This window comes from Xenopus laevis, chromosome 9_10S (assembly GCF_017654675.1).
Source record: "Xenopus laevis strain J_2021 chromosome 9_10S, Xenopus_laevis_v10.1, whole genome shotgun sequence".
In the NCBI taxonomy this organism is placed as follows: domain Eukaryota; kingdom Metazoa; phylum Chordata; class Amphibia; order Anura; family Pipidae; genus Xenopus; species Xenopus laevis.
The window spans coordinates 67,125,886-67,153,808 of NC_054388.1; the positions used below are offsets into that span (position 1 = coordinate 67,125,886).

Genomic DNA, 27,923 nt, shown 5'->3' on the forward strand with positions numbered 1-27,923 from the left:
GTAGTGTTGTATTCATAAGGATTAGGAGGGTGGTACTATTGCCAATACCTGTCCACTAACTGGCAAGTCCTTTAAACATGCAAGTTGCTGAGCACTGGCAGGAACAGGCCGAAGCAAAGCCTTGTACTTGTACTTGTTGGTCCTGCCCTCTGCTGGATTTCTAGGTGCCGAATGCACTATGGGATATATTTATCAAAGAGTGAAGTCTGAGAGATTGCCATAGTCCGCTAAAGTGAAATTTTGCAAGTCTATGGGTTTTTTAAAAGAGTATTTATCAATGGGTGAAATACACCTTTAAAAATGCAATAGAAATGACTGGAGAGAGGCAGAATTTCACTCTAGTGGACTGTGGTGATCTCTAACTTCACTCTTTGATAAATACACCCATATGAGTTTGCCTCTTAGACAGTGATCCTGAACTTGGGTCTGGGGTGTCTGTAAATTACCCCTATAGTTTCTAAGTAAAAAAATAATCCAAGAGATTTATGGGAGCATCAGTCTAGACCACTGGACTATTTTATCATAGCAGATATTCTTAGACAGTTCACCATAGGCCTTTTTCTCTTAGACTAACATAATATGATTATACGGACATTCACGGGATGGGCAAACACCATTGTTCTGTTTGTTAAATCAGTGGCAAAACAACTGGGTCTGACTGGAAGTTGCACCCTCTGAGAAGGGGCATTGGCAGATATTTTTAGATCGGGCAGACCCATTGCTATCCAATACAGAGTCTGGCAAATTGGTTAAAATCTGGGCAGGTATGACAGAATCCTAGATAATACAAAATCCACAAATAATTTAAATGTAAAGTATAAGGGGCAATGATTCTCAAATACAATTGACACTCTAATTCTAGGGTGGACATTTTGAGCCACTGCAGTCCCACATTTAGTTATTGATAGAATTGATGTTGAATTGATGATGTTAAGTGATGTTTAGGTTTGGAACTGAAAGCTGCCAGTTTCTAGGCATCTCACCATAGCCACCTACTTTATTTGGGGTGACATGTTCTGTCTCCAGGAAGAGGCATCTGACCTACCTTTGCAGTTGCTGCCTGGAGAACAAGAAGCAGTGACAGCTGCACTCGCATATAGTTGCCTGCCGGTCAGCTGGAATAAAGGCAATTGAGAGTGGTTGACTAACTACATGCATTTGTTAGGGAAGCTGTAGAAATTAGGCATTCACGGTGCAAAGTGAAACAGACAATCGGTTCATTGTTTGGTGAAAAGTCCCTGGCTTCTCCCTGAGGGTTTTCTAACTGTTTTAATGGCTGATAACTTGCTATGTCACGCACTGTTATTCCTTATGTAATGCTAGAGAGGAATGGCTGTAATTAAGTAATTAGGATGGAAACAATTGCTCTTGTCAGACCTTTTTTGTTGAATAGAATTAATTCAGTACTTTCTTAAACGAGATCTCAACGCTCCAAAAAAACTGACCTTCTGCACCACTATCAACAATTTATTATAGATAAAAAAAGTTAGAATGCTGGTTATGTCTGTTGTCTTGCTGTTAACTTAGAGATATGATTATGTAAGACAAAACTGTGTATCGCTGTTCAGCGCTGGCCAGTCCACATCAAGACTCGCCACACTTGTTCTTTGAAAAAACGGCTTTATTCGAATTGCAATGAGTGATAACAGGCAGTGGGTAAGTGGTGCGAACTAACGCGTTTCGTGCCCTCTCTATTGGCACTTCATCAGAGTTCAAAGTGTGTCACGTGATAAACCATTATATAGAGTGTTAAGTGTTAAACACCTGTGTGTATAATTTAATTAACATAAATCCAATCCCTTCAACTGTATCAAAACATCCTATTGGACACTAGTGAATCCTAAATTATAATACTAGATGAATTCCTCTCAATAGATTGTCATACACATTATAGGGAATAAAGGGAATAAAAGCAGTGGATAAAAACAAAAAAATGAAAAATAAAGGCATAAATACAAATATAGACTTAAAAAATATTTCTGTGAAATTATATATTTAAATAGTGATATTTGTGAATAAACCTATTTAATACCAATACACTATAAGACCAATACTTTCATTTGTTCACATCACATATGAATTAATTGTATATATATGTAGAATCTCAATTGAATAAATATAATAAATACAGTGTAAATATAGTGTAACAATTAAAACCACCAAGCTTTTTAATGGGTGTTAAAAAGTATATATATGCATGTAACAGCATTAGTATTTCATATATAGTTGATTAATATTTACTTAAATTAATATAGCTGTGTCATGCATATATAACCACCTACATTATTTATTTCTGACACACGTGAAGCATATATAAATTCCAAATGTTACTTAACAACTTTATTCATTTATCTTATTGTATTTTATTATATATTATTTTATATTATATAGGAAGGGACACGGAGGAATTGTAGTCTCACCCTTGTCCTCCATAGGGCTCAGAAAAACTACAGCACTATCAAGCGGGGTTGTAATTGTTAACACTCTCATCACTGCTTTTGATTACATCTATGTTCTACCTAGATAATACTTCCTTTTTGTATCCCTTTTATTCTATATAGGACTTAACATCACACTCTCTATTCAATCCTTCAGGTGATACTGTTTCTTTCTTAATTAAATGTTTATTAAGTTTTCCAAGGAAAAATCAGGGGTACAGAAAACAAAGAAGGGAGGGGGGAGAAGACAATACAAATAATCATGGTTATAATCCAAGGAGGTTACATAAACTCCAACTGAACAGGAAAGTGGGGGGTGTCAGAACAACAGGGTCCCCTGCAACCAACTAGCATTCAGGAGGTTTGCTTGAAATACGCTGATTCTTTAAATGAAAGCCAGCAAAGCCATCTCACACTATAGGTATCATACGAGTCAGACATGAAAAGGGAGAGTTCCTCAAATTTATGGAGTTCGTCAACTTTCAAGTACCAATCCTGTATCGTTGGAGCTAGGTTTTGTTTCCATCGTAATGGAATGAGCAGTTTAGCTGCATTTAACAGGTGGGGTTCTATTGTCGAGGTGAAGGTACCAAACGGCTGATCCATATGAAATAATAAAATATATGCCGGGTCATCTGGAATATCATAATGTAAGATTTCTTGCATAGCTTGTCTCACCCCTTTCCAGTAAGGTTTAATAAGCGGACAGGACCAAAAAATATGCAGTAGGGAGCCCGCATCAGTGCCGCATCTCCAACACCTGTCACTGGTGTTTTTAAAAATATGTTTTAGTCTAGTGGGGGTAAAATACCACCGTGAGATGATTTTATAGTTGGTCTCCTGTATTCTACAGCATCTAGTACTCTTAAGGAGTTTGGTCATAGCGGCAGTAAACTGGCCCTCTGAAAAGTGGATACCTAAATCCGCGGCCCAAGAGGTAACAAATGAAGGGTTATTCGAAGTGCGTGGAAGGCACAACATTCTATAGATTTGTGAAATTGTATGGAGAGGAGGGAGCTCTGCCGAACATAAAAGTTCATATGCGGTCTGTTTCCTACCCAAAATGGAGGTACCTCCTAAACTATGAAAGAAATGTTTGATTTGTGCAAATTTCAGATGGTCAAGCTTTGAAAAGGGTCTGACCCTTTGAAACTGACCCTTGTCAATGAACTCTCCCTTTTCAAGAAAATGAAATAATTGCAGGTTGCCTTCCACCAGCCAATGGGAGAAATATGTTGATTGTTGCCCCACTGGGAAGGCCGGATTATTAATTATCGGTGTAAGTGGAGACGGGAATTGAGTCAATTTAAATTTCTGTCTGCATTTATCCCAAATAAAGAGAGTGTGAAGAAGGAGCGGGTGGTCAGCATAGCGAATACGGCGGTACCTGGCATCTAACCATGGAAGGTGCAGTAAATAGCTAAAGGTGGATTGCTGTTCTATCCCAACCCATAACTTGGATTCGGCATGATGAGACCAGTCTACAATTCGACTCAGAACTGCTGCATAGTAGTAGAGTCTGCAATCCGGGAGAGACACCCCACCCAATTTCTTGGGTTTTATAAGAGTGTTGCGACTCAATCTACTTTTCTTATTCTGCCATATAAATTTAGAGATAGTAGATTGCAAAGAGTCCAACATTTGATCCGAGACCGGGAGGGGGAGAGATTGGAATATGTACAAAATGCGGGGAATAATATTCATTTTGACAACATTAATCCTGCCAAACCATGAAATAGGCTTGTCAATCCACGAGTCAAGGTCTCTATTAATAGCCGTCAATAACACTTTGAGATTACTTAACATCCAGTCGTTATAGTCTTTAGTAATTTTAAGCCCCAGATACGAAATGTGAGACTGGGACCACTTATAAGGAAAATTTTGCGATAGGGCTTGTATCGTTCTAGGAGACAAAGAAATATTTAGAGCCAGAGACTTGGAGAAGTTGATCTTAAAGTTACTAAAATAGCCGTAGTGAGTCAACAATTGGTTCAAAACCGGTATAGAGACAACAGGTTGTGTAATGAAAAAAAGTAGATCATCAGCATAAGCTGCAGTCTTGTGGTGCTGGCTGTTAATAGAGACCCCATTTATATCAGGACTCGATCGGACATGACAAAGAAACGGCTCTAAAGCAAGGATAAAGAGAGTCGGGGATAAGGGGCAGCCCTGCCTAGTGCCATTGCGAATATTTATGTAATTGGACAATTGACCATTGACTCGCACTCTGGCAATGGGGTTATTGTATAGAGAGCGTATCCAAGACAAAGTCTTAGGGCCGAATCCGATGTATTCTAGGCAAGAGAACATGTAGGACCAATTAACACGGTCAAAAGCCTTTTCCGCATCCGTGGATAACAGCATCAAGGGTAAGTTGTGAGTTTTTGACCAATGTAGAATGTTGACAAGTTTATTGGTGTTATCTCTACCTTCCCTGCCTTTCACAAAGCCAACCTGTTCCGGGTGCACAATTTTTTGGAGTACGGTATTGATCCTATTAGCTAAAATCTTCGCAAGGAGCTTAACATCCCCATTTATTAACGAAATGGGCCTATAACTGCCAGGATCGTGCGGGTGTTTCCCAGGCTTCAACAGGAGACTAATATGTGCTTCTAGGGATTGTTTGTGAAATTGGGAGTCATGTTGGATATCCTGAAAAGCTATAAGCAGTTTGGGAAGTAAACAATCTTTAAACGTTTTATAGTACAGGGTAGTCAGGCCATCTGGTCCGGGTGCCTTTCCTGTCGGCGTGTGTTGGAGAGCTAACTCTAATTCAGCCAAAGTCAGATCGGCGTCTAAAATATCTGCGTCCATGGAGGATATGCGTCTCATATTGGAAGAGAGCAAAAACTCCTGTAAGGAGTGACCATATTCCGGCACATCCTCCATAGAGTTATCTGGTAACTGGTATAGATTCTTATAGAACAACTCAAAAGCCTCGGTTATCAGCTCTGGAGTATGTACAATGAGACCAGTGGCCTTCTTAATAGCCGGGATAAAATTCTTACCCTGTTTATGCTTCAGGACTCTAGCCAATAGACGGCCACACTTGTCTCCATGTTCATACAATCTATGCCTAAAAACAGTGATCGCTTTCTGAGTAAAAAAGTTGAGATGGCCAGAGAGGGCTTTCCTAGCTTCAGTCAGTTCTGTAAGAATAGCTGGGCAATGTGACTTTTTATGGTTGGTCTCTAGTGTCTGTATCTTAGAGATGAGGTCATGTCTGGTCTGTTCCTTACCCTTCTTCAGTCTGGCCCCATGTTTAATAAGGTGTCCCCGAATCACACATTTGTGGGCTTCCCAGCATGTTAAGGGCGAAACGTCAGGAGTGAGGTTTTCAGCAAAATAATGAGATAACTGCGTCAGTAAATCTTGCCGTACCGTCGCATCCTGCAAAAGGGATTCATTGAGTCTCCAGACACCCTGTTTGGATGTAGGGAGGGGGGTACGTAGTGTCAAAGTTATCATGGAATGGTCTGACCAGGTTCTAGTGAGAATATCACTAGCTAAGACAGAGTCTAGAGCAGAATGGGACAGAAAGATATAGTCAATTCTCGTATAAATGTTGTGTCTGCTGGAGTAGAAAGAGTAGTCCCTTTCAGTGGGGTACAGAATGCGCCATGGGTCTGTGAGTTGAAGGGAATGAAGTCGTTGTCTGCAGCATGACAGGAGCCGGGAAGGTATGCTAGATTTACCTGTAGAGCAATCTAGTTGAGGCTCTATTGGCAAATTAAAATCACCGCCTAGCACTAGGGTGCCATCTGCAAACAACGTCAGGGCATCAGTTATTCGTAGAAGGTCCTGGTCTTGGTTAACATTAGGCAGGTATAGATTGGCAAAAGTATATTTACGTCCCATGTAAATGCCTTTCAAAAATACGTATCTACCCGCTACATCACTTTTCCTGTCCGTCACAGAAAAACCAAAATTACTGGAGAAAGCAATAGCAACTCCACGTGTTTTAGTAGGTTGTGGTCTACTAGCGTAGAGTTCAGGGAAATGTTTGTTATTCCACCTGGGCACTGCACCTTCTTTAAAATGTGTCTCCTGGATAAAAATAACATTGGCTTTCTGCCTTTGGAGATCGGAAGATAGCAGAATGCGCTTTTGCGGGGAATTTAAACCATTGGCGTTGATACTAACAATCTTAAAGGAGCTGATTCGTTTAGGAGATTTTGATGGAGTGGCAGGCATGAAGTAAAATTCTTAAGGAGTGGCGAATAACAGAATATGGACGTGCAGAGGAATAGGGAAGTGAGGGAGATAGGTGAGGGAAGGGGGAGTGAAATACGTCGCTACAAGAGGTAGGCCCAAAGCACTACTCCTGTAGGGTGGCAAGTGACGTGTGAGGGGGGGTGGTCTGGTTGTGAGTCTGAGGATCTGTAATATAGGAGAGGGAGGGCCCCCGTCTCCGGTGTCCCGGCCAGCACTCAAGTACTAGGTCAGAGAGGGGCTCAACAAGAGAAAACCGAACAATTGTAGAAACATAACAAATATGAACAATAGAGGCTGTTTATAGTAAAGTATAGTTACACTGTGGAAGTAACATCATATTGAAACGCAGAGCAAGGCCAGTAGGGATAGGAGATAGAGGAACAGTAGGAGAGAGAAAAGAGAGAGAGAGAGAGAGAGGAGGGAGAGGGAGAGGGGGAAAAAAAAAAAAAAAAAAAAAAAAAAAAAAAAAGGGGGGGGGGGGGGGGAGGAGGAAAAGATACAGAAAAGGTGGACAAGGAGTAGGAAATATAGAGTCAGACAATATATACAGCAGTCCAGAAAACTGGTAATATCAACAAAGCAAGATAGAAAAACCCAAAATGCTAATTCCCGTGCAGGGAGACAAAATAGTGACAATACAGTGCATTGAGAGGGTTCGACTTACACGTGATAGCGGCAGGTTGATAAAGCTGACTATTGTCGAGGTGTCACGGAGCACAGGAAAAAGGGCGGCAGCCAAAGAGCAAGGGAAGGACAAAGCCTAAAGAGGCAGGGACGTGGGCTAAAGAGGAAAGAGAGAAAAAAGGAAGAGAAGAGAAAGAGAGGGAGAAAAGAAAAAAAAAAAAAAAAAAAAAACCCCAAGAGGGGGAAAGAGAAGGGATGGAAAGGGGGTAAGGAGATAGAGTCCCTATAGGTTTGCCAAGCCGTACAGTTCAAGCCATGGAGAGTGCAATTTAAATAACATAGAACTGTTGGTACAACATCTAACTGCGACTGCAAACTAACAGGTCACGATGCTGGGTATGGGTAGCATGAGATCCGCTGCAGTAGAGAATAAAGCGAGGTGTCAAACATAGTGTTCGTTGCAAATAATGGAAAGGTTCTAATCGTCCAGCTGGGAAGACGACCAAAAATTCCAGCGGAAGTGCAAGATGACATACAGAACATCTATCCCCATCGATTCAGAGAGTGGAGGCAGACAACGGTCCGCACATAGTAGAGGCCATCCGTAATCAGCGATAGCAAACAAAAAAAAAAAAAAAAAAAAAAAAAAAAAAAAAAAACCCAAAAAATTTGTCTTTTAAAGTAACAGTCACACCAAAACACAGTAACTCAAAAGATAAGGCCCGTAGACTGAGGAAACCATGGCCTAGCAGCATGAAAGCCAGAGAGGATAGTACATACGGAGTATGTAAGGTGGGGCAGGTGAACTCGCCTCACAATGTGAATTACCACAAACCGCCTTATCACGTCTTCAGGTAGCGAGCGGCAGGTCTGGAGAGGCCAAGGCTACGTCGGCACTAGGCGAAACCGCAGGCTGGTGGATGGGCCCAGGAGCGGTCGATGGTTCGTCAGGGTATACATATCTGCGCCAATCCAGTATATCCGTGGCTGGTAGGCCCAGCGAGTGGAAAAAAGCAGGTGCATCAGAGGGATCACGTAGGGAGTACGTCTTGCCATTACTGTGTGCCAATAAAGCGAAAGGGAAGCCCCATTTGTAGGGAATGTTCCGTTCCCTCAGGGATTGCACCACAGTGCGCAACATGCGTCGCTGGAGGACCGTGGAATAAGCCAAGTCTTGATAGAGCTCAATGGTGGATCCTTCGAGCTGTACTATTTTATCCTCCCTCGCCTTACGTAGTATAGCTTCTTTCGTGGTAAAGTTATGAAAGGCACATAGAACATCCCTAGAGGTATTAGGGCGGCCGCCACTAACTCTATGAAGCCTGTCTATCAATATGGCTGTATCTTTCTCTTGACCCAGGAGATGGTTAAACAGTGCGGACAGGGTAGGCCGTAAATCTGCAGCACTTACTTCAGGTGGTATGCCCCGTATGCGAATATTGCAGCGTCGGCTGCGGTTCTCCGCATCCTCTAACATGCGCCGCATGTTAAAGATATGTCGGGCTTGTGTATCCAGCCTGGAAGAGGTCGATGCGACTGCCTGCGAAAGGTCGGTGTGTCGCTCTTCCAGATCCCGGAGTTTAACAGCAACACCATGTATCTCCGACTTGAGTACTTGCGTCTCCCGCTGCTGACTCGATTTGATTTCCGTTAATAAAGCCACAAGATCATCTTTTTGCGGAAGTGCTGCAATCAGCGCTAACAAAGTGGCAGTGTCCGTAGTGGGAGGTTGGGCAGGTACCTCCACCGCGTGGCTAGGTTGTTCACCGTCAGAGGCCTCTGCGTCAGCCATTTTAGAAGTCTCGTCGTCAGCAGGCGACGGAGGGTTTTTTGTAAAAAAGTGGCCGATTTCCTTATCTTTTTTTGTTGAGGATGGTTTTTGAGATGCGGTATTGGCAGTCGCTCTTTGATTTCTCCTCATCTTTGTAAAATCTTATAGAATACCGGCCCAAGAGCAGCGAAGAGCGGGAGCCCAGCCAAAACACGTCCGTCCTAGACCGCCATCAAACCACGCCCCCGTGATACTGTTTCTAATAAAAGTATCCACTTGATTTCCTTTTTGGACAACAGTTTATCAATATCTCCTTTTCTTTTCCCCAGACTGACAGTTTCAATTGCCTGGAATGATACAAAGTATTCGTTAGCATTGTGTTCACTTACTACATGAGCAGCTATTGCTGAGGTTAAATCGTTCCTATTTATACATGCTATATGTTCTAATACTCTGTCTTTTAATCTTCTAGTCGTTTTCCCTACGTATTGTTTTCCACAACGACACGTGGCCAAATATATGATATTCCCAGTACGACAATTGGCATACGTGTTGTTATTATAAACTTTATTTGTAATGGTACTCCGTATATCTTTCGAAGGTTTTATAAACCTACAACATTTACAGACATTTGCTCCACACTTAAATGTACCCTTAACAGTTAACCAATTTTTATTTGTTTTCCTTTCGGGTAACATACTTGGTGACAATTTGTCCCTTAAATTCGGTCCCCGCCTATATACAAACTGTGGTCTACCTATATCAAGTTTCGACAATATCGGATCTGATCCCAGAATTTTCCAATGTTTATTAATAATGCGTTGAATGTCACTCGCTTCAGAACTATATTGGGTAATAAATTTCAATTTCTTCACCTTGTCATTATTTTCTCGTTTCCTACACTTATGTTTGTCACCTAGTTTCGCAAGTAATTCTAATCTATCACTCAGGACTGCCTTTTCATATGCCATTTTTATTATAAATAAAATGGCATATGAAAAGGCAGTCCTGAGTGAAATTTATTACCCAATATAGTTCTGAAGCGAGTGACATACAACGCATTATTAATAAACATTGGAAAATTCTGGGATCAGATCCGATATTGTCGAAACTTGATATAGGTAGACCACAGTTTGTATATAGGCGGGGACCGAATTTAAGGGACAAATTGTCACCAAGTATGTTACCCGAAAGGAAAACAAATAAAAATTGGTTAACTGTTAAGGGTACATTTAAGTGTGGAGCAAATGTCTGTAAATGTTGTAGGTTTATAAAACCTTCGAAAGATATACGGAGTACCATTACAAATAAAGTTTACAATAACAACACGTATGCCAATTGTCGTACTGGGAATGTCATATATTTGGCCACGTGTCGTTGTGGAAAACAATACGTAGGGAAAACGACTAGAAGATTAAAAGACAGAGTATTAGAACATATAGCATGTATAAATAGGAACGATTTAACCTCAGCAATAGCTGCTCATGTAGTAAGTGAACACAATGCTAACGAATACTTTGTATCATTCCAGGCAATTGAAACTGTCAGTCTGGGGAAAAGAAAAGGAGATATTGATAAACTGTTGTCCAAAAAGGAAATCAAGTGGATACTTTTATTAGAAACAGTATCACCTGAAGGATTGAATAGAGAGTGTGATGTTAAGTCCTATATAGAATAAAAGGGATACAAAAAGGAAGTATTATCTAGGTAGAACATAGATGTAATCAAAAGCAGTGATGAGAGTGTTAACAATTACAACCCCGCTTGATAGTGCTGTAGTTTTTCTGAGCCCTATGGAGGACAAGGGTGAGACTACAATTCCTCCGTGTCCCTTCCTATATAATATAAAATAATATATAATAAAATACAATAAGATAAATGAATAAAGTTGTTAAGTAACATTTGGAATTTATATATGCTTCACGTGTGTCAGAAATAAATAATGTAGGTGTTATATATGCATGACACAGCTATATTAATTTAAGTAAATATTAATCAACTATATATGAAATACTAATGCTGTTACATGCATATATATACTTTTTAACACCCATTAAAAAGCTTGGTGGTTTTAATTGTTACACTATATTTACACTGTATTTATTATATTTATTCAATTGAGATTCTACATATATATACAATTAATTCATATGTTATGTGAACAAATGAAAGTATTGGTCTTATAGTGTATTGGTATTAAATAGGTTTATTCACAAATATCACTATTTAAATATATAATTTCACAGAAATATTTTTTAAGTCTATATTTGTATTTATGCCTTTATTTTTCATTTTTTTGTTTTTATCCACTGCTTTTATTCCCTTTATTCCCTATAATGTGTATGACAATCTATTGAGAGGAATTCATCTAGTATTATAATTTAGGATTCACTAGTGTCCAATAGGATGTTTTGATACAGTTGAAGGGATTGGATTTATGTTAATTAAATTATACACACAGGTGTTTAACACTTAACACTCTATATAATGGTTTATCACGTGACACACTTTGAACTCTGATGAAGTGCCAATAGAGAGGGCACGAAACGCGTTAGTTCGCACCACTTACCCACTGCCTGTTATCACTCATTGCAATTCGAATAAAGCCGTTTTTTCAAAGAACAAGTGTGGCGAGTCTTGATGTGGACTGGCCAGCGCTGAACAGCGATACACAGTTTTGTCCTGCAGATGCCGGCTTGGAGTTGTCGGAGTATCGCGAGAGCTGCGGCCGAGACGCCACAAGGAAGGGTGAGCTCCGCTTTAATCTTTCACCACCCGTGTTTCTATTTCATATGATTATGTAACTCCGACTTTACGATATTGCACTATAATAAAAAAATCAGATAGGTAAATATACATCCATTTAGCTCTACTATGGCAGAAGAACTGCATTTAAAGCTTCCATTTTCACATTCAGGAACAAAGAACATGAAGGCAGTCTTACACAGATCAAGGGGAGAGATGGTTTTATTGAACAATATTGCTTTATAAGTACAACCCTAATGTTGCTAAACTACAGCGCCCAGCATGCTTTAATCCTTGATAACATCTTAAAGTATGTTGGGCAGGCTACAAAGTGTAGGCAGCACGTGCCTTGGGTACTACTGAAGGGAAAGCATTAGGACCCTATGCATATGCCTCTGCTGATTTTTAAATAACTTGTCCTTACACGGGTTATAGTCGCTCTAGGAGCGAAAGGCAGGGCTAGGTTGTTTAGCCGGGCAGCTCAAGGCCCCAAAGAGAGGGACAGTGGAATGAGTACCCTTTTGGCGCTCAGCCACCACCACAGGGACACAAGTGGGCAGGGCCGCCATTAGAAATCACGGGCCCCGTACAACAAAATTTTTGGGGCCCCCTGGGCCCCGCCCACACTGACGACCAAGCTCCGCCCCATATCCCGCCCACATCGCAGTTAAAAGACCACACAGACATCAGCGCTAAAAAAGTAACCCCCCCCCCCCACACAAGTTGTAAAAAGCTATTGATGGTCAGGGCCCCCCTTATAAAAAAAATTGGGGCCCCAAAAAAAAAAAAATTAAAATTTTTTTTTTTTTAAAAACATTGGTGGCAGGGGCCCCCTGTTAAAAAAAACTTGGGCCCCCAACAAAAAAAATGTAAAAAAACTAAAAAATAAACAAACATTGGGCCCCTTCTAAGTTAAAAACAAATTGGGGCCCCAAAAAAAAATTTGAAAAAAAATTAATTTTTTTTGAAAAAAAAAAAAACATTGGCGGCAGGGGCCCCCTTATAAATTAAAAACAAATTGGGGCCCCAAAAAAAAAATTTGGAGAAAAAAAATTTGGAGAAAAAAAAAAATGGTGGCAGGGGCCCCCTTACAAGTTAAAAAAATTTGGGGCCACCAAAAAGAAAATTAATTTTTTTTTTTAAAAAAAAACCCAAAAAAAAACAATGGTGGCAAGGGGCCCCTTACGAGTTAAAAAAAAAATTGGGGCCCCAAAAACAAAAGTTTTAAAAAAAAGATTGGTGGCAGGGGCCTATAGAATATTAAAATAATACATTGGTGGCCAGGGGATTAAAAAAAAAAAACACAAACTGGTGTTCAGTAGAATTGAACTCATGGCTTCAGTACTTCAGCTTCGCCTCCTTTCGTGACTTCGGGTCTTTTCACCGCTTCAGGACTTCGGCTTCGGCTGTTTTCGTGACTTCGGGTCTTTGCGCTGCTTCAGGACTTCGGCTTCGGCTGTTTTCGTGACTTCGGGTCTTTTCGGTGCTTCGTGACTTCGGGACTTCGGCTTTTTCCGTGACTTCGGGTCTTTTCGTCGCATCGGCTTCGGCTTTTCGGCACTTCCGCATTCGGCACTGAAGAGGCAAGACGTACGGCTCGGGCGCTCGTAAGGGGGGCCCGGATCTTCAAAAAAATGCAGCGCTGCCGGGCCCCCCTTCATGCCCGGGCCCGGTACGCTTGTCCCCCCTGTCCCCCCCTGATGGCGGCCCTGCAAGTGGGTGAGCTTAGGGCAGGAGATTTGTCAGGAAGAAAGACACCACTGTGAGTCTACCTCTGCTGGGGAAATGATCACCAACACAGGCAGAACTTCCTTTGGGGAGGAGATACACCAAGAGTATTTCCTATCTGTGAGTGTTACAATCTATTTAGAGGATCTCTGGGATTGATGTGAATTTGTAGCAACTGCCATTGAGAACTGTTGCATTCACTAGAGGCCTGCCTGCTTGTTTATTAAAGAGGTTAATTTGTTTGAAGCAACCCCTAGACTGCTGGTATTTCCAAGTTGGTTGATCTGCGGACCAGAACTCAAGCCAGGGTAAAGTGTTTAAGGCACCATTGTACTGCTAGGAGTTGCAGGGAGTTGCCCATAGCCTCATGGTGCCCGGGTTACACTTCCAGCATGTCACACTATTTCCACAAATCTCAGGCCCACTTACGGGTGTGTTACACACCAATGTGCCCATGCAGTTTGCTATGATGGACTATGTGCTATAGCACGTGCTTGGTAATAATACAGGGTTCCCCCAGTGGGTTGCATCAGTAGCCATAGAATGCCACTGGAAGTCACCCAATCCCCTTGTATGTGCAATTGCATTCGTTTTAACACTTCATGTTGCCCTCTGGCATTTCTGATGGGCATCTTTGAGATAATATGCCATTAATACTAATTTTGCAGTTCCCATGGGAGTTGATGTGCTATAAATGAGCTTCTTGTGTTTTTTTTTACTGTACATGTCAGTATCACCTTAAACCCTTTTCTGGGGGTGTCCATTTCAAATTATGTCTTAGCTTTTTTTTTTCATGCAAAACGGTTGAGTCAAAGTTCCATATTATACAGTACCATAATTCCAGGCAAGTAATGCATATGCCAATAGCCTTAACATGCATCAATGATCAATTATGCTTGTTACAACGGCATATTTCATTATGGAAATACAGAACATAAATAGTCAAGTTTGAGCAAAAACAGTCAAATGAATGATCAGAGGGCTCGACCTTTGCTATGTAAATGCGTGCAAACTCATTATGCATGCAAAATAACATAGTTAGAATGAGAGAGTTGGATAATGATATAATGCTGAAAAATTGGGGGCCAGTGATTGAATGGTGGGAATGCTAATGATTTTGGTGCAGCTCTATGGTCTTTGTGCTAAATGAAAATTTATGTTATATTTATGTAGCCAATCAGGCCGTTCTCGCACTTCAAATCAATTTAATCATCTCTCCAAAAACCTCTTTTAAAAACTAGTTAGAATTCTTGAGAGGTTTGTTATGAATTCAGTGGAGACACCATTGTGAACTAATGGGGTTTTGGGAGTGAACAGAGGTTCCCTGTTTAAACAAGCATAAAGCAGACGCAGACTGACAACTGGGCAGAAATATCCATTTCACAATGGCCTGAAACCAATTGATTATAGTCAGGCTCTGATTTGTGGAAACAAAGGCCTGGGTCTAGAGCGGCAGAATTATAGGGGCGGCATGGTGCCCAGCTGCATTGCAATGGCTTCAGAAGCACTGGAGACATACAGGATTTGCTAGCTCTATATGGGGTATATTTATCAAAGAGTGAAGTTAGAGATCACCACAGTCCACTACAGTGAAATTACGCCACTCCATTCATTTCTATGGGATTTTGAAAGGCGGATTTATCAAAGGATGGACTTTCACTTTCCCCCATTGATAAATACTCTTTTAAAATCCCATAGAAATGAATGAAGAGTGGCGGAATTTCACTCTAGTGGACTGTGACAATCTCTAACTTCACTCTTTGATAAATATACCCCTAAATCCCCATGCTTGTGCATGCATGCACTCACATATGAAGGAGGGAGGCAGGAAGGGGGGAATGGGGGTAGGGGGTGGTTTAGGCCTAGGGATGCTGCCCTGTTTATATTACTAAAAATATGAAGTTAAAGCACATGCAAGGGGGCATTTACCATTCTAGATCACTAAGAGGTACAAAATCATACCCCTTACCAATCATTTCAGGAAGCATTAGGTCAACATGCCAGTCCTTTCCTTAGTGTCTGCCAGTACAGGGCTCCTTTGCATCCTGCACCCACTAGCATTCCTGAAATACATGTCTGAAAACATACATGGTGGTAGTTCAGGTCCTTGCCATTTTTGAGTGCAAGGAACTGCCTCTGTTGGTGCTTTTGATAGGGCAGTGTGCAAAGTTAAAAAAAACATAATGTTCACTTGTCCACACCAGACAAGTATAATTTTCACCTTCAGGCCCAAAAGATCCTCATTTGGGCAGTGGTCCCCATTTACAATGAGCTTGTTGCATTGTGCTTTGTAAACCATTACTTACTGTATTCTGGCATAGTTATAACTCTGAGAGATAACCTAGCTCGTTACCCAAAACTCACTTTCCAGAAAGGTGGAGGTGTAAATTACTTGGATGAGATTATCGGGAAATTAGAGGAAACATAGTAACCCCCCCACTCTAAAACACCTTCCAATGCTTATTTGCTTATCACTGACAAAGTGCTATGTGCCATAAATATCAAAATAAATAAATTACTAAATTGATTGTGTGTCCTTATTTATATAATTAATTGTTTGTAATTAAAGTAGTCCCACAACGAAAATCAGTTAATTCGAGTGCCAATGCTCATTTTCTTTACGTTGTGTTACTACTGCAGATATCCGCAACGTAAATGAAATGAGGACTGGCACTCGAATTAACCGATTTTCATTGTGGGACTACTTTAATTACAAACAATTAATTATATAAATAAGGACAAAATCAATTTAGTAATTTATTTATTTTGATATTTATTGCATTGCACATATCACTCTGTCAGTGATAAGCAAATAAGCATGGGAACGTGTTGCAGAATGGGATGGTTACAATTTTTCCTCTAATTTCCTAATAATTATAACTCTGTACAGGAGAAAAACTCAAAAGCACTTTCCCTTCTCTGAAGGGCTCCATTGTTTGCCTCTTTGATATCACAAAATCCCACAGTTTCCGAGTGGTATTACAACACAACAGAGGGGTTGTGTAAATGTGAGTTTGTAGCCAATCAGCCTGAAACAATAGATGCACTAAATATCTTAAACCTTCTAATTGTCTTGAAATCTGGGGGGTTATTGGGATATTCATGGATTATTGGGTGAATTGTAAACATTTCTGGGTGTAAAAGAGCCAGTGGGAGGATCAGCAGTGTGACCTAAAATGTTGGGAACTAAACTAAACTTCAGGCTGAGCCAGTAATAAAAAAGCTACAGGGAAAATATAATACTTTCAATAAGCAGACACAAAGTACAATACAAAATGATGCCAGAGAGACAATGCCACTGTATTCTGCATAAAATATAAAGTTTAAGGTTCCCCATTAATTCTTGACATATTGCTGCAATGCAATTGCTGTAATTGTCCTTACCACCTTAATTTGTATAAACTTACTTTAGTAAACCAGACAGTTTAGACAACTAAATTATAGTATTTGAATACACAACCCTACCTAAATGGTTCTTAAATTATTTCTGATTTCATTAAAATTGAGCTAGAATAGGTTGACTGACTGTCAGTGATGTAGTGGCTGGCATGATTGGGTTGGAGGTTTACTGGACAGCAGGATAACCATACAGATCAGTCGGGACATTTCTCTTGCAACGTGGAAGGATTAAAAGGTCGCTCAGGACAAGCAATTAGAATATGTCTCTGCAGAGCTAACAATGTGATTTTCACTGGGGCTTTGTGAACAGAATACATATTAGGAAGTTATCGCAGAATAGTTCACTTCTTGCCTGTTGTCATAATGTGTTGCGTGCATGTACAGGTCATGCCTGACACAGACATTAGGAACACTGTGATCTGTGACTTATTAATTAGAGGCTCCAGTTCAGCGCAACCTGCTACCATTGCTTTTGTAAATCCTATTGGGTATGGATCTGTGCCCTGCAGCTAAATATTCTGCTAATAACTTTTGATGGACAATTCTACTTTTAAAATGCTCTGCAGCTGCTTAATCCAGTTTAATTCTCTATTTGTCCCAGTGAAGGGTACTTTTCTAATCCATCAGTACACAACTTCTGCACACATAACAGGCAATATACACTGGAGACACATTACCACCTTCTTTCCCAATTCTGCAGTCTGTGTCTGTAACAGTTATATAGACAGTTTCTGGCCCTTTAGATATTGTTCATCTACACAGAACATTTCACATTAGTTACAGTATAAGGTATTTTCTGGTGGGGATGAAACTTCCAACTGGTAACAAGACCCATGTCCCATTCACCTTAACTTAAGATAGTAGGAAATGTGATCAAATTATTGCATTCCTGTTTTACTGTGCATTCCGATTATACAGGGTTTATATAACAGGGCCAAAACTAGGGGTAGACAGGAGAAGCACATGCCTGTGGCAAGTTGGCAACCCTAGGTGGGGGCACAAAGCATGTACTGCTTTCGAGTGTTGGTCATTCTGTAGCTCGCCACCACCCCATCTAGTCACCACAACACATCCTGCTACTTCCTAGAGCCTCTCAAAATCCTTCCCCTCCCTCTTGTTGTATTGTGAGGGTACCAAGGCAGCAGGGGAATTGGGGGTATTTATTGTAAGGAGGAACGGAATGAGTGGTGGCCCCTGCCTTGAGCAACAATCAGCCTTTGGCCTGGCAAATTTTAGTTTATTAAAGGACAACAAAAGAAAAAATTACAAAGAGTGCCAATTAGCAGGAATGAGTGAACACTTAAAGGGTTTCTGTCATGATTTATGGTGTAGTTTTTATTTCTAAACTACACTGCTTACACTGCAAATACTTCACTCTACCATGTTAAATTTCATTCCTAGCCCAACAAGTATTTTTTTTAGTTGTAATATTGGTGTGTAGGCAGCCATCTCAGTTCATTTTGCCTGGTCATGTGCTTTTCAGGTAGTGCCAGTGCTTTACTATGGAACTGCTTTCTGATAGGCTATTGTTTCTTCTACTCAAAGTAACTGTGAGAGTCATAGTGGGAGATGAATTTTTACTATTGAGTGCTGTTCTTATATCTACCAGGAAGCTTTTATCTGGTTACTTTCCCATTGTTTTGCTGATGTGCTACTTGGGGAGAAGGGAGGGGTGATATCACTTCAACTTGCAGTGCAGCAGTAAACAACTGAAATTTATCAGAGCACAAGTCACATGACTTGGGCACTTGGGAAACTGACAATATGTCTAGCCCCGTGTCAAATTTCAAAATTAAATATAAAAAAATCATTGTGCTCTTGGGTTTCAGTGCAGAAGTCTTCTCAAACATCATTTTTAACCTATGCATTTTGAAAAAATTCCCAAATGTTAATTGCCTTCCTGATATTTGAGGGTTTTTTCAGAGAAAAACTTGATTCAAATTCGATTAGAATTTTCAGGTCATTTGTATTCGATCAAATATTAAACGTTTGAGTTTTTTCTTAAACAATCTCCCATTCGAGTTGTGAGTACATTAGAATTTATTAGAGTTAAAATTTCACATAACTTCAAAATTCAACCTTTGATAAATCTGCCCCTGAGCATCATTTATTTAGGGCAGATCCATTCAGCTAAACTCTCCATTTGTATATGCACAATTCTAGTGTTTGTGAACACTGTTAGGAAAGATTTGCTATTGACACTTGTTGTCTCTTGGGAAATAAGTTCCAAAATTCCTACTCATAACTGGCTTAGGGGTAAGCACTATACAATAACAAGGGCAACACTTTCCCCAGTACTATTGGATGTTTCCTTTCATTCCTTCTTTTCATCTACCTACTCTAGACCAGCCATAGCTAATTGGCAGCTAAAGGTATCTGGAATGAGATAAAAGCATTTCCCCCTTATAAATCTTGAAAAGGGATGAGATTCAATTTTGGTTACAAAAGAGACTGGGTTGTTAACAGCAGAGAATATCCATCACTGGGCATTGGGTATACATATATGTTGGTTGGTATACATAGATTTTGACTTGAAATTGTAAGTTTAATATGATTTAGGAAATTGAAAACTTTACACTGTGAATTACTCCAGATAAATTACCTTAATCCTGGAAAGGCAAATTACAACTCTCTGCAACTCCTGGTAGAGCATGGGTTGCATAGACTCTCAGGTGGGCCCTCATTGTACTTTTGGAGGGAGGGTTAACCACACTGAATTCGCATACAGAATTCGTTCTCACAAATAACTTGGGTGCCAGTGGTTCTTACATGAAATAAAAACTCTTTTATTGATGGATTAGCTTCACATTCTCTTTAGCGGGTACAGACATCAATAGTTTTCATCCCTCAGATGTTACTCTTGCTTTTCAACTGTTGTTCACAACACCCCAGAGGTAATACTCACTGCCTTGATGAAACAATCCCTAGTACTAGGCAAAGCTCACAGTGGCCACAGTGGTCCAGGAATCTCTTATCCCTGAGCTTAAATGCTTGAGTCCCTTTATTGGCAGCATTAACATTACATGGTGCTAACCCTTTGTGATCTCTTCATTGGAGCCTCTGACTGCTCTTCTTACTACCCTGATTCTACCTTTCACTTCAATAGTGAGCTATTACAATTTTTTCCTGGCACTTATTTCACATCACTTGACCAAATACTGAAAAGCCACACAAATACTTTGACCTAGAAAACTGAAACTCTCACTTGCAATCTGGCCAAACTCTTACAGCAATAACAAATGAGAAGATTAGTTGCCCTGCAATTAATCTCATCTAGTTTGTTTGAGTAATCTCCTCCAAACGCTTTCCTAGCAGCTATCATGTGAATTTCCACTGGACCTACAAATGCAGCACCACTACCCAAGTATCCCCGTTTTGGGCAACTTTGTGCCACAAGTAGGAGAGGATTAGCCTCCCTCGCTAATCTCCTCAATTGTCATTGCCTTTAGCTGGCCCAAACCGTTTTAGGGGACTACTTAAAATAAAGGTAGGTAAAGTCTTTTTCCCATTTAGCTTCTGCACCCATCTGTTCTTTTAAGTGTGATGGTTATGAACATAAAAGGCCATGTCAAAGAATTGATTATAAAATAAAGTGAATGCGAGACGTTAGGTTGACAGTATGATGTGCAACAATACATCAGAGGGGAAATCGGATATACTGTAATCAGATCCTTTGATTGTCAGGCAGTTTAAGCATATATTAAATACAACAGTGGTATTGATCTGCCAAACAACATTGTGTGCTATTTCATAGTGCAACTTGCTGTAGGCCAGGGCAGTGATTTAAAAGAACAGCTGGGAAGGAGTCAGCAATGTCCTGATTGTTGGTACTTATCGAATTTGACTATAATCTGAATAGGAGTTTAAATATCCAAACACTTGTAATGTAGATTAATATCCTTTAGTGTTCACAATAAGCTCTAATGCACTGCATTTATTTAGTGCACCAAAGAGCTTCCATCAGCTACCAGACAGACACAACCCTCTGATATCTCATTTACTGTGTGCACCATCATCCCAGAGAGAAGGGTTAAAGGGACAGAGAGCTGACCGTGTCACATACTGGGCAGTTTTGTAGTCAACTGTGTGGAGTCTGTACTGAAGTTTTTGTTCAGCATGTAAGAATCATATGGAAAAACGTGTAGGTTTTGTGATGTTGCTGTGCTCAGAAAATTGTTAGTGAGCAGAGAAGTCATCTGAAGTTTCTATGCTTACAAGCATCATAAGACTTTGCTATTTTCACCAACTCCAGATGAAAGGAACAGCAGATGATCCTGTCGTTTTAAATTCATTAAATAAATAACATGAAAACTTATATTATCTTGAAAACCATAAAAAATAATGTATGTTGCAAAAACTGCTGAGTTGAGGATTCCATTTCCTTTATGCCAGCTAATGTTGTATGAGGTCTATGAGAGATAGGAGTAGGTAAGGTAGCTGAGTTGTTTAAGTTCCAGCAAGGAGTAGCAAGTGGTGAGTACCCCAGTTGCATAATGCCAATCAGGCCCATGGTGACAAGGGCAGGGGTAGCTAATTCCTTATAAACCACTGTCACCAGGAATCCTTTCTGTGTGCCCCATCCTGGGTCAGATACCTCTGAGGCCAGGCCTCTTAGAAAAGGCAAGCCTATATTGCGTGAGCTGCAACAAGTACTCTGTGTATGTACTGTGAAAACTTTTACTGATTTAATTAATAATGGGGATATTGGGAGACTGGTTGTGAATCTGCAAAATAAGTGGAGAGGATGTATAACCAAGAACTGGATGGAAGTATAAAGAGAAGGAGACAGACACAGTGTGTACTATCAGCATCTACATTTTGTGGAGTGGGGTATCCCCTAAAGGGGCATGTTGAACATCAGAAGATACAGTACAGAGCTAGCTGTAGGGGATACAGATGTGACATCTACAAGCCAGCATAATGAATATACAGTATGAGCAAAAGTTGTACCTGTATAGAGAAGCACTTTGTAATATGCCCTGATTGCTTTTATTGTGATGTAATTCTAAGCCCCACTATGAGACTAGCAGTGGTGTCAGCTTAGGTTGCTTTTCCTTTGGATTGATGTAGTTTACTCCAAACCAGGCAGGTGGCAACTCTTGTCTCCTTTTAAAAACCTTTTGCCTGTGATGCTGAAAATTACATTTAGTTCATCAGCTCAATATAAGTTTTCAGCCCGGGTTGACTCCGTAAGGTGAGCTGTTGATACAAATGAAAAGAATAGTTATGTGTAATCCGATTAGATCCTCCAAAATATCTCAGCTGTTTGCTTTTCATTTCTCAGCGTGGGATCTCATTTATTAACCTGAGGATTGCTATGACCTATGATCTATGATCAAGATAAGCAATGAATCTGAGCCATTATCTTCCTACAAACCTATTGTAAGTACAGGGCAGTCTCTCTGCATTGTGTGTGGCAGCTCCATACTGAATTGCTATTAGAAATAGAGAGGTTGAAACAATATATATATATATATATATATATATATATATATATATATACAGTAAATAATGTAACCCTGCAAATCTGGGGCCTCAGAAAATTATAACCTAAAGTTAACAAACTTTAAAATGTTTTTATGTGTTGTAGAAATATCGGCAGCATATGGCGGGCTTCTTGGCTCCACCCTATGGTGTTCTGGAAACCGGATCTAATGACAGTAAGTGAACCAGTCTCAAAGTTCTGCTTGTAATTCAGCATATGTGTTATTTGGTTGCTCTTAATGGGAATATAAAACCCCAAAATTAAATTGCCAAGTGTTTTCCTTGGAGCACTTTTACAATGTCCACTCATAATGACAGTAAGTGAACCAGTCTCAAAGTTCTGCTTGTAATTCAGCATATGTGTTTTTTTGGTGGTTTCTGAGATATTAGTTATAGACTCCTAATAGTAGGCTTTCAACTGCTTTCTCTGCAGTTCAGAGTGTCAGGTGCTGTCTGCTTAGTCAGATAACCTAGGGTTGCTGGCATTTTGACTTTTTGCCTTTCATGAGCAGTCAAAAACTGTGAATACTGTATGTCAGAAATCACAAGAACAAAATATATACATTGCAAAAGTGCTCAGAGGAGCACAAGTTCATATGAATTAATTTAAGGTTTAGATCACCTTTAACATCGTAGTAAAACTGGCAAACCTGCCCCAGTGCCATAACTTACAGCAAGCAATTAGAGATTTGCCCCTGTTCTAATACTAGCAGTAAACTGATCACACCTAATTTCTTCGGTTGTTTTGGGTTACAGCACTGTGGTACATCTCTTGGTACATTATACAGAAACCCGTTATCCAGAAAGCTCAAATTACGGAATGGCTGTCTCCCATAGACTCGATTATTATGAAATAATCAAAATTTTTAAAAATAATTTCCTTTTCTCTGTAGTAATAAATAAGTACCTGGTACTTGATCCAAACTAAGATATAATTAATCCTTATTGGACACAAAACCAAGTTATTGGGTTTATTTCATGTTTACATGATTTCCTGGTAGACTTAAGGTATGAAGATCCAAATTACAGAATAATCCATTATCCATAAAACCCCAGGTTCCGAGCATTCTGGATAACAGGTTCCATACCTGTAGTATTAGTAAATAGGACTCAGTAGGGGTCATTTAATACCTGCAGGGCAGGGTGAAATGTGAAAAAACAGGTACAATCCACCATGTGTTTTGCTCTGTGCGCCCTACCTTGCAGGTAGAAGTATTTCCAAAATGGAAGAGTTGCATTACCTTAGTGCAGGGATCCCCAACCTTTTTCACCCATGAGCAACATTCAGATGTAAAAAGAGCTGGAGAGCAACACAAGCATGAAATAAGTTCCTGGGGTGCCAAATAAGGGTTGTGATTGGCTATTTGGTAGCACCTATGTGGACTGGCACCCTACAGGAGGCTCTATTTGGCAGTACATCTGGTTTTTAAACAACCAAAACTTGCCTCCAAGCCTGGAATTCAAAAATAAGCTCCTGCTTTGAGGCCACTGGGAGCAACATCCAAGGGGTTGGAGAGCAACATGTTGCTCACAAGCTACTGGTTGGGTATCACTTAGTGGATACAGTGCTGCACCCAGTGTTGTATTTATGAGGGGGGGGCTGGGGGAGACACATAGGCTACCCTTTTCTGCCATATAAACACGCAAGTCAGGGAGCATTGGTATGTGCAGGCCACAATGGGGTATGAGTAAATGACCTCCAATGGCCTCCAGGGAATGATCTATTTTAAATGCATTGTCAGGCCTGTTTTTATGACGGGGCAGATAAGGCATTCCAGGGAGTTCTTGCTTCTGCATATGCTTGGTCAAAGTATTGCTCAGTTGTAAGAATTTGTGTTTAAATCAGGCATATACAGCCTGCATGCCAACAGCTTTTTGACTACTCTGAGCTGAGGCATTGTGAAGGCAAAGATCTGGACAGGAGAACAACAGAATCACTATAACTTTACACCCAGGAGCAGGGAACTAGACCTGTGGCGTACAAAGAATTATTGGCAGCTACAATATAGATTATGAGATTTGGATGCAAAATGCTGTTAGAAAGTCATTTCAAATATGCTTTATAATATTAAACAACTTGTGTAGCATCATGTCAATGGAGGGCCCAATGGGTTTGATGAAAAACAATATATTTCAGTAACAGTAGGAAAAAGCAAATGGTAAGTACTTCATATACATGTGCTGTTTTTAACAAGCACCTTTTGTCTCTACCTTCCAATTTCCAAAGAAATGTTTCCTTGGATGATAAAAAGAGTTTTGATTGATATAAATATTGTGAACTGGTAACAAAAAAAGCTTTTCATGCTATTGTTCCAAATTAAGGCAGACTGTTGCTTCTGTTTAACCCTAGAACATTGCAATTTGCTCTTACATTGGCTTGTGCATTATAGAAAGTATGAGTATAAGTACAGATTGGTATTGTTTTATGGAGAGAAACCCAGTTGCTTGCAGTTTACGAATATGTTTGGAAAAAGACATATAAGGCATATTCAAAGGAGACAGGATGATCCACACCTCTTCTCTACACACTAATATAATGCATGTAAAGAAGTATTCTTAGGCAAGCAAATGGTTAAGTTGCAATAGCCCACAACTGTATCTTGGACCCCTATTTTCTATAAAAAAAATTGTGTATTTATTGCCTGGAATTAGGTACATAAAGCAATAGTTCAACAGGAAAAAGATATTCACACACCTAATAAGTGGTGGGGATTGGGTGTCTTGGAATATAACTTGGTATTTCTGTGGCTATGTGTTCAGAAAAATGATTGCAAAAGTACAAAGGTAGACTAGCTGCAAAATTTAAAAGGTTCTTATTTATGAAGATAAGCTTGTTAAACGTGGATTACAATATTTACATTAAAAATGATGGGTGAGATGCACACAAGCAATTACAATCATTTCCAAACAGTGCACTCTAAAACAGCGAATAGCTTTTCTAAAAAAAAAAAAATGCAATTTGCTCAGATAATTGGGTTGCCAACCAGCTGATATTTTACTGGCCTAGCCACTAAAACATCTACCATTTTGTTGTGACCCTGACCCATCATTAAAGGAACAGTAACACCAAAAACTGAAAGTGTTTTAAAGTAATGAAAATATCATGTAGTGTTGCCCTGCACTGGTAAAACTGGTGTGTTTGCTTCAGAAACACTACTATAGTTCATATAAACAAGCTGCTGAGTAGCAATGGCGGAAATTGAAAAACGGCTATATGGCACAGGATGAATAATGGATAACAGATAGCATTATGTTCTACAGAGCTTATCTGCTATCTGCTGTTTAACTTGAGCCTTTTCTCCTTTGAATAGCTGCCCCCATGGCTATACAGCAGCTTATTTATATAAACAATAGTAGTGGTTCTGAAGCAAATACAGCAGTTTTATTAGTGCAGGGCAACACTGCATTATATTTTTATTACTTTAAAACAACTAAATTTTTTGATGTTACTGGTCCTTTAAGCCCAGATCCATCTCAGTTTCACCCTTTTCTCTTCCCTGTTTTGGCCAGAATCTGCCAACGGCCTGCCCATTACATAATCACTCTGCCCCTTTAAGCCTGTCTACCCACCACAGCCAGGCCAGTGAAATATTTACAAAAGGTGGCAACCCTATCAGAGAAATAACCTGAGTAAGTTTATTTCAACTGACGTTTAGATCCCCTTTAAATCAAGTATAAAATGCATTAGCACTGAAATTTTCCAGTCTGAAAATAGCATGGCAACTGAGCTTTTCAAAGCCTTTATTGTTTTTCAAATCCATAATTAGTATATTAAAGTTTTGGAACATTGACAGCTACAGTAGTGTTATCTAAACAGGAAACTGAGTTACTAGACTAGTGTCTATTTCAGTACATTGCCCTGTCTATAATGATAATTACTGGAATGTTTATTTATCATGTTCTTTCTGTTTTTGTAGGACTCTCAGACAAAGATAATATGAATAGTGCTCTGGGACCAGGATCCAAAAACTGTAATAAGGTAAAGATGGGAATTGTGCTAGAAATTAAGGCAATACACAGTTAAAGCAGAGATAAGGGGGTCATTTATAAAGTTTGCACATCGCATATTTATTCGCAAATGTTTGTATAGTCCATGTTTTTTCCTGAATATAAAATATTGCACTGCTGTGTCCGTCTTTCCGTTTTTTGCGAATTTGCATTGAGAATAAATTTTAGCAAATGGCTCGCAACTGAGACAGGTGTGTGTGTGCCCACTGTGCACTGACAGTAACTTAAAGGGAAACTGTCATGGGAAAAAACATTTTTTTTCAAAATGAATCAGTTAATAGTGCTGCTCCAGCAGAATTCTGCACTGAAATCCATTTCTCAAAAGAGCAAACAGATTTTTTTTATTGTCAATTTTGAAATCTGACATGGGGCTAGACATTTTGTCAATTTCCCAGCTGCCCCAAGTCATGTTTTCTGATGACAGGATCCCTATAAATTTGCAATTTCCAAAACTGTTTTGCAAATATTTTCTCCGCCATCAAAGTTGTGGCGTAATTTAACGCAGTGTGCACATAATATTCACAATTTGCGATTTTTGCCGTATTTAAAAAGCTCTTATAGACATTCGCAGTGTGAAAAAATTTTTAGCAATTCTGCTTTATAAATGTAACCATGTGCAGCGCAAATATAATCACTTTGCAAACCAATCTGCCCTGTACGAAGTTTATAAATGAGCCCCAAGGTCTTTATGTAAATGTAATGGTATATCTAAATTAAATAAATACATTATGTGCTAATAAAGTGCATTATTAATATGTATTTCTCTCCCATATCTATGAGCTCCTCGCAGAGCATTGCCACCTTTATGTTTCCTTGGTAATGTACTTTATCCAGCCTACATTGTTTTGTGCTTTATGTTTTCCTAATTACCCCTGTGTATTTTTAGTTTTACCTTTTAAGGGGTAGTCACCAAGACTGAATGTTTATTCCCTTGCCCCATCTTGTTTATTCCTTTATCCCATATTCCCTGTTTATTCCCTTATCCCATTTCCCTGTATATTATGTTCTAACGTATTCCCTGTTTGTGACAGAGAAAAAAGCCTGCATGACTCCTTGGATGGGGTGGCAGAGTGCAATTTCACTTCTGTCTTTTGCCAGGTTTGTGGGGGACGAAAAGATTTTCCGTTGGATGCGGTAACCAAGGCGCCACAGTAGAAACAGACCCAAAACCACTAACCAGTAAAAGCTCTGAAATCCCTAAAATTTGTGATGATCCTATAACATGCAATACAAGCACACTGTACAATTACAATTCAGATAACAATGGACACATATATATATTTATATATACAAGACTGGGTGTCTGTGTTTCATTGGGGTTCTAGATCCAGACTAGTACCATATCCACTATATATAGTTTACAAATCCTGCAGTCAGTATTGCTTACAGATAATTCTTTAGATTACAGTGGCTGAGATGAGCAAGATGTTTTTCTGTAAAATTTTATGACTAGATCAATAATATTATGGTCACGAGGCTTTTATTCTATATTATATGGCTACAGGGTATTC

The 27,923-nt window shown here is 39.7% G+C and overlaps 1 protein-coding gene across 4 annotated transcripts in view; it reads left to right on the forward strand.

Annotated features, from left to right (window-relative positions):
- Positions 1 to 27,923, forward strand: part of rapgef4.S (Rap guanine nucleotide exchange factor 4 S homeolog) — a 129,116-nt gene that overhangs the window by 45,330 nt on the left and 55,863 nt on the right. For all 4 annotated transcript variants that reach the window (XM_041578226.1, XM_018238865.2, XM_041578227.1 and 1 more), the window contains 2 exons: positions 22,511 to 22,580; positions 26,322 to 26,383. In XM_041578226.1, coding sequence (XP_041434160.1) covers positions 22,511 to 22,580; positions 26,322 to 26,383 — 132 coding nt within the window. The remainder of the gene's footprint in view (positions 1 to 22,510; positions 22,581 to 26,321; positions 26,384 to 27,923) is intronic.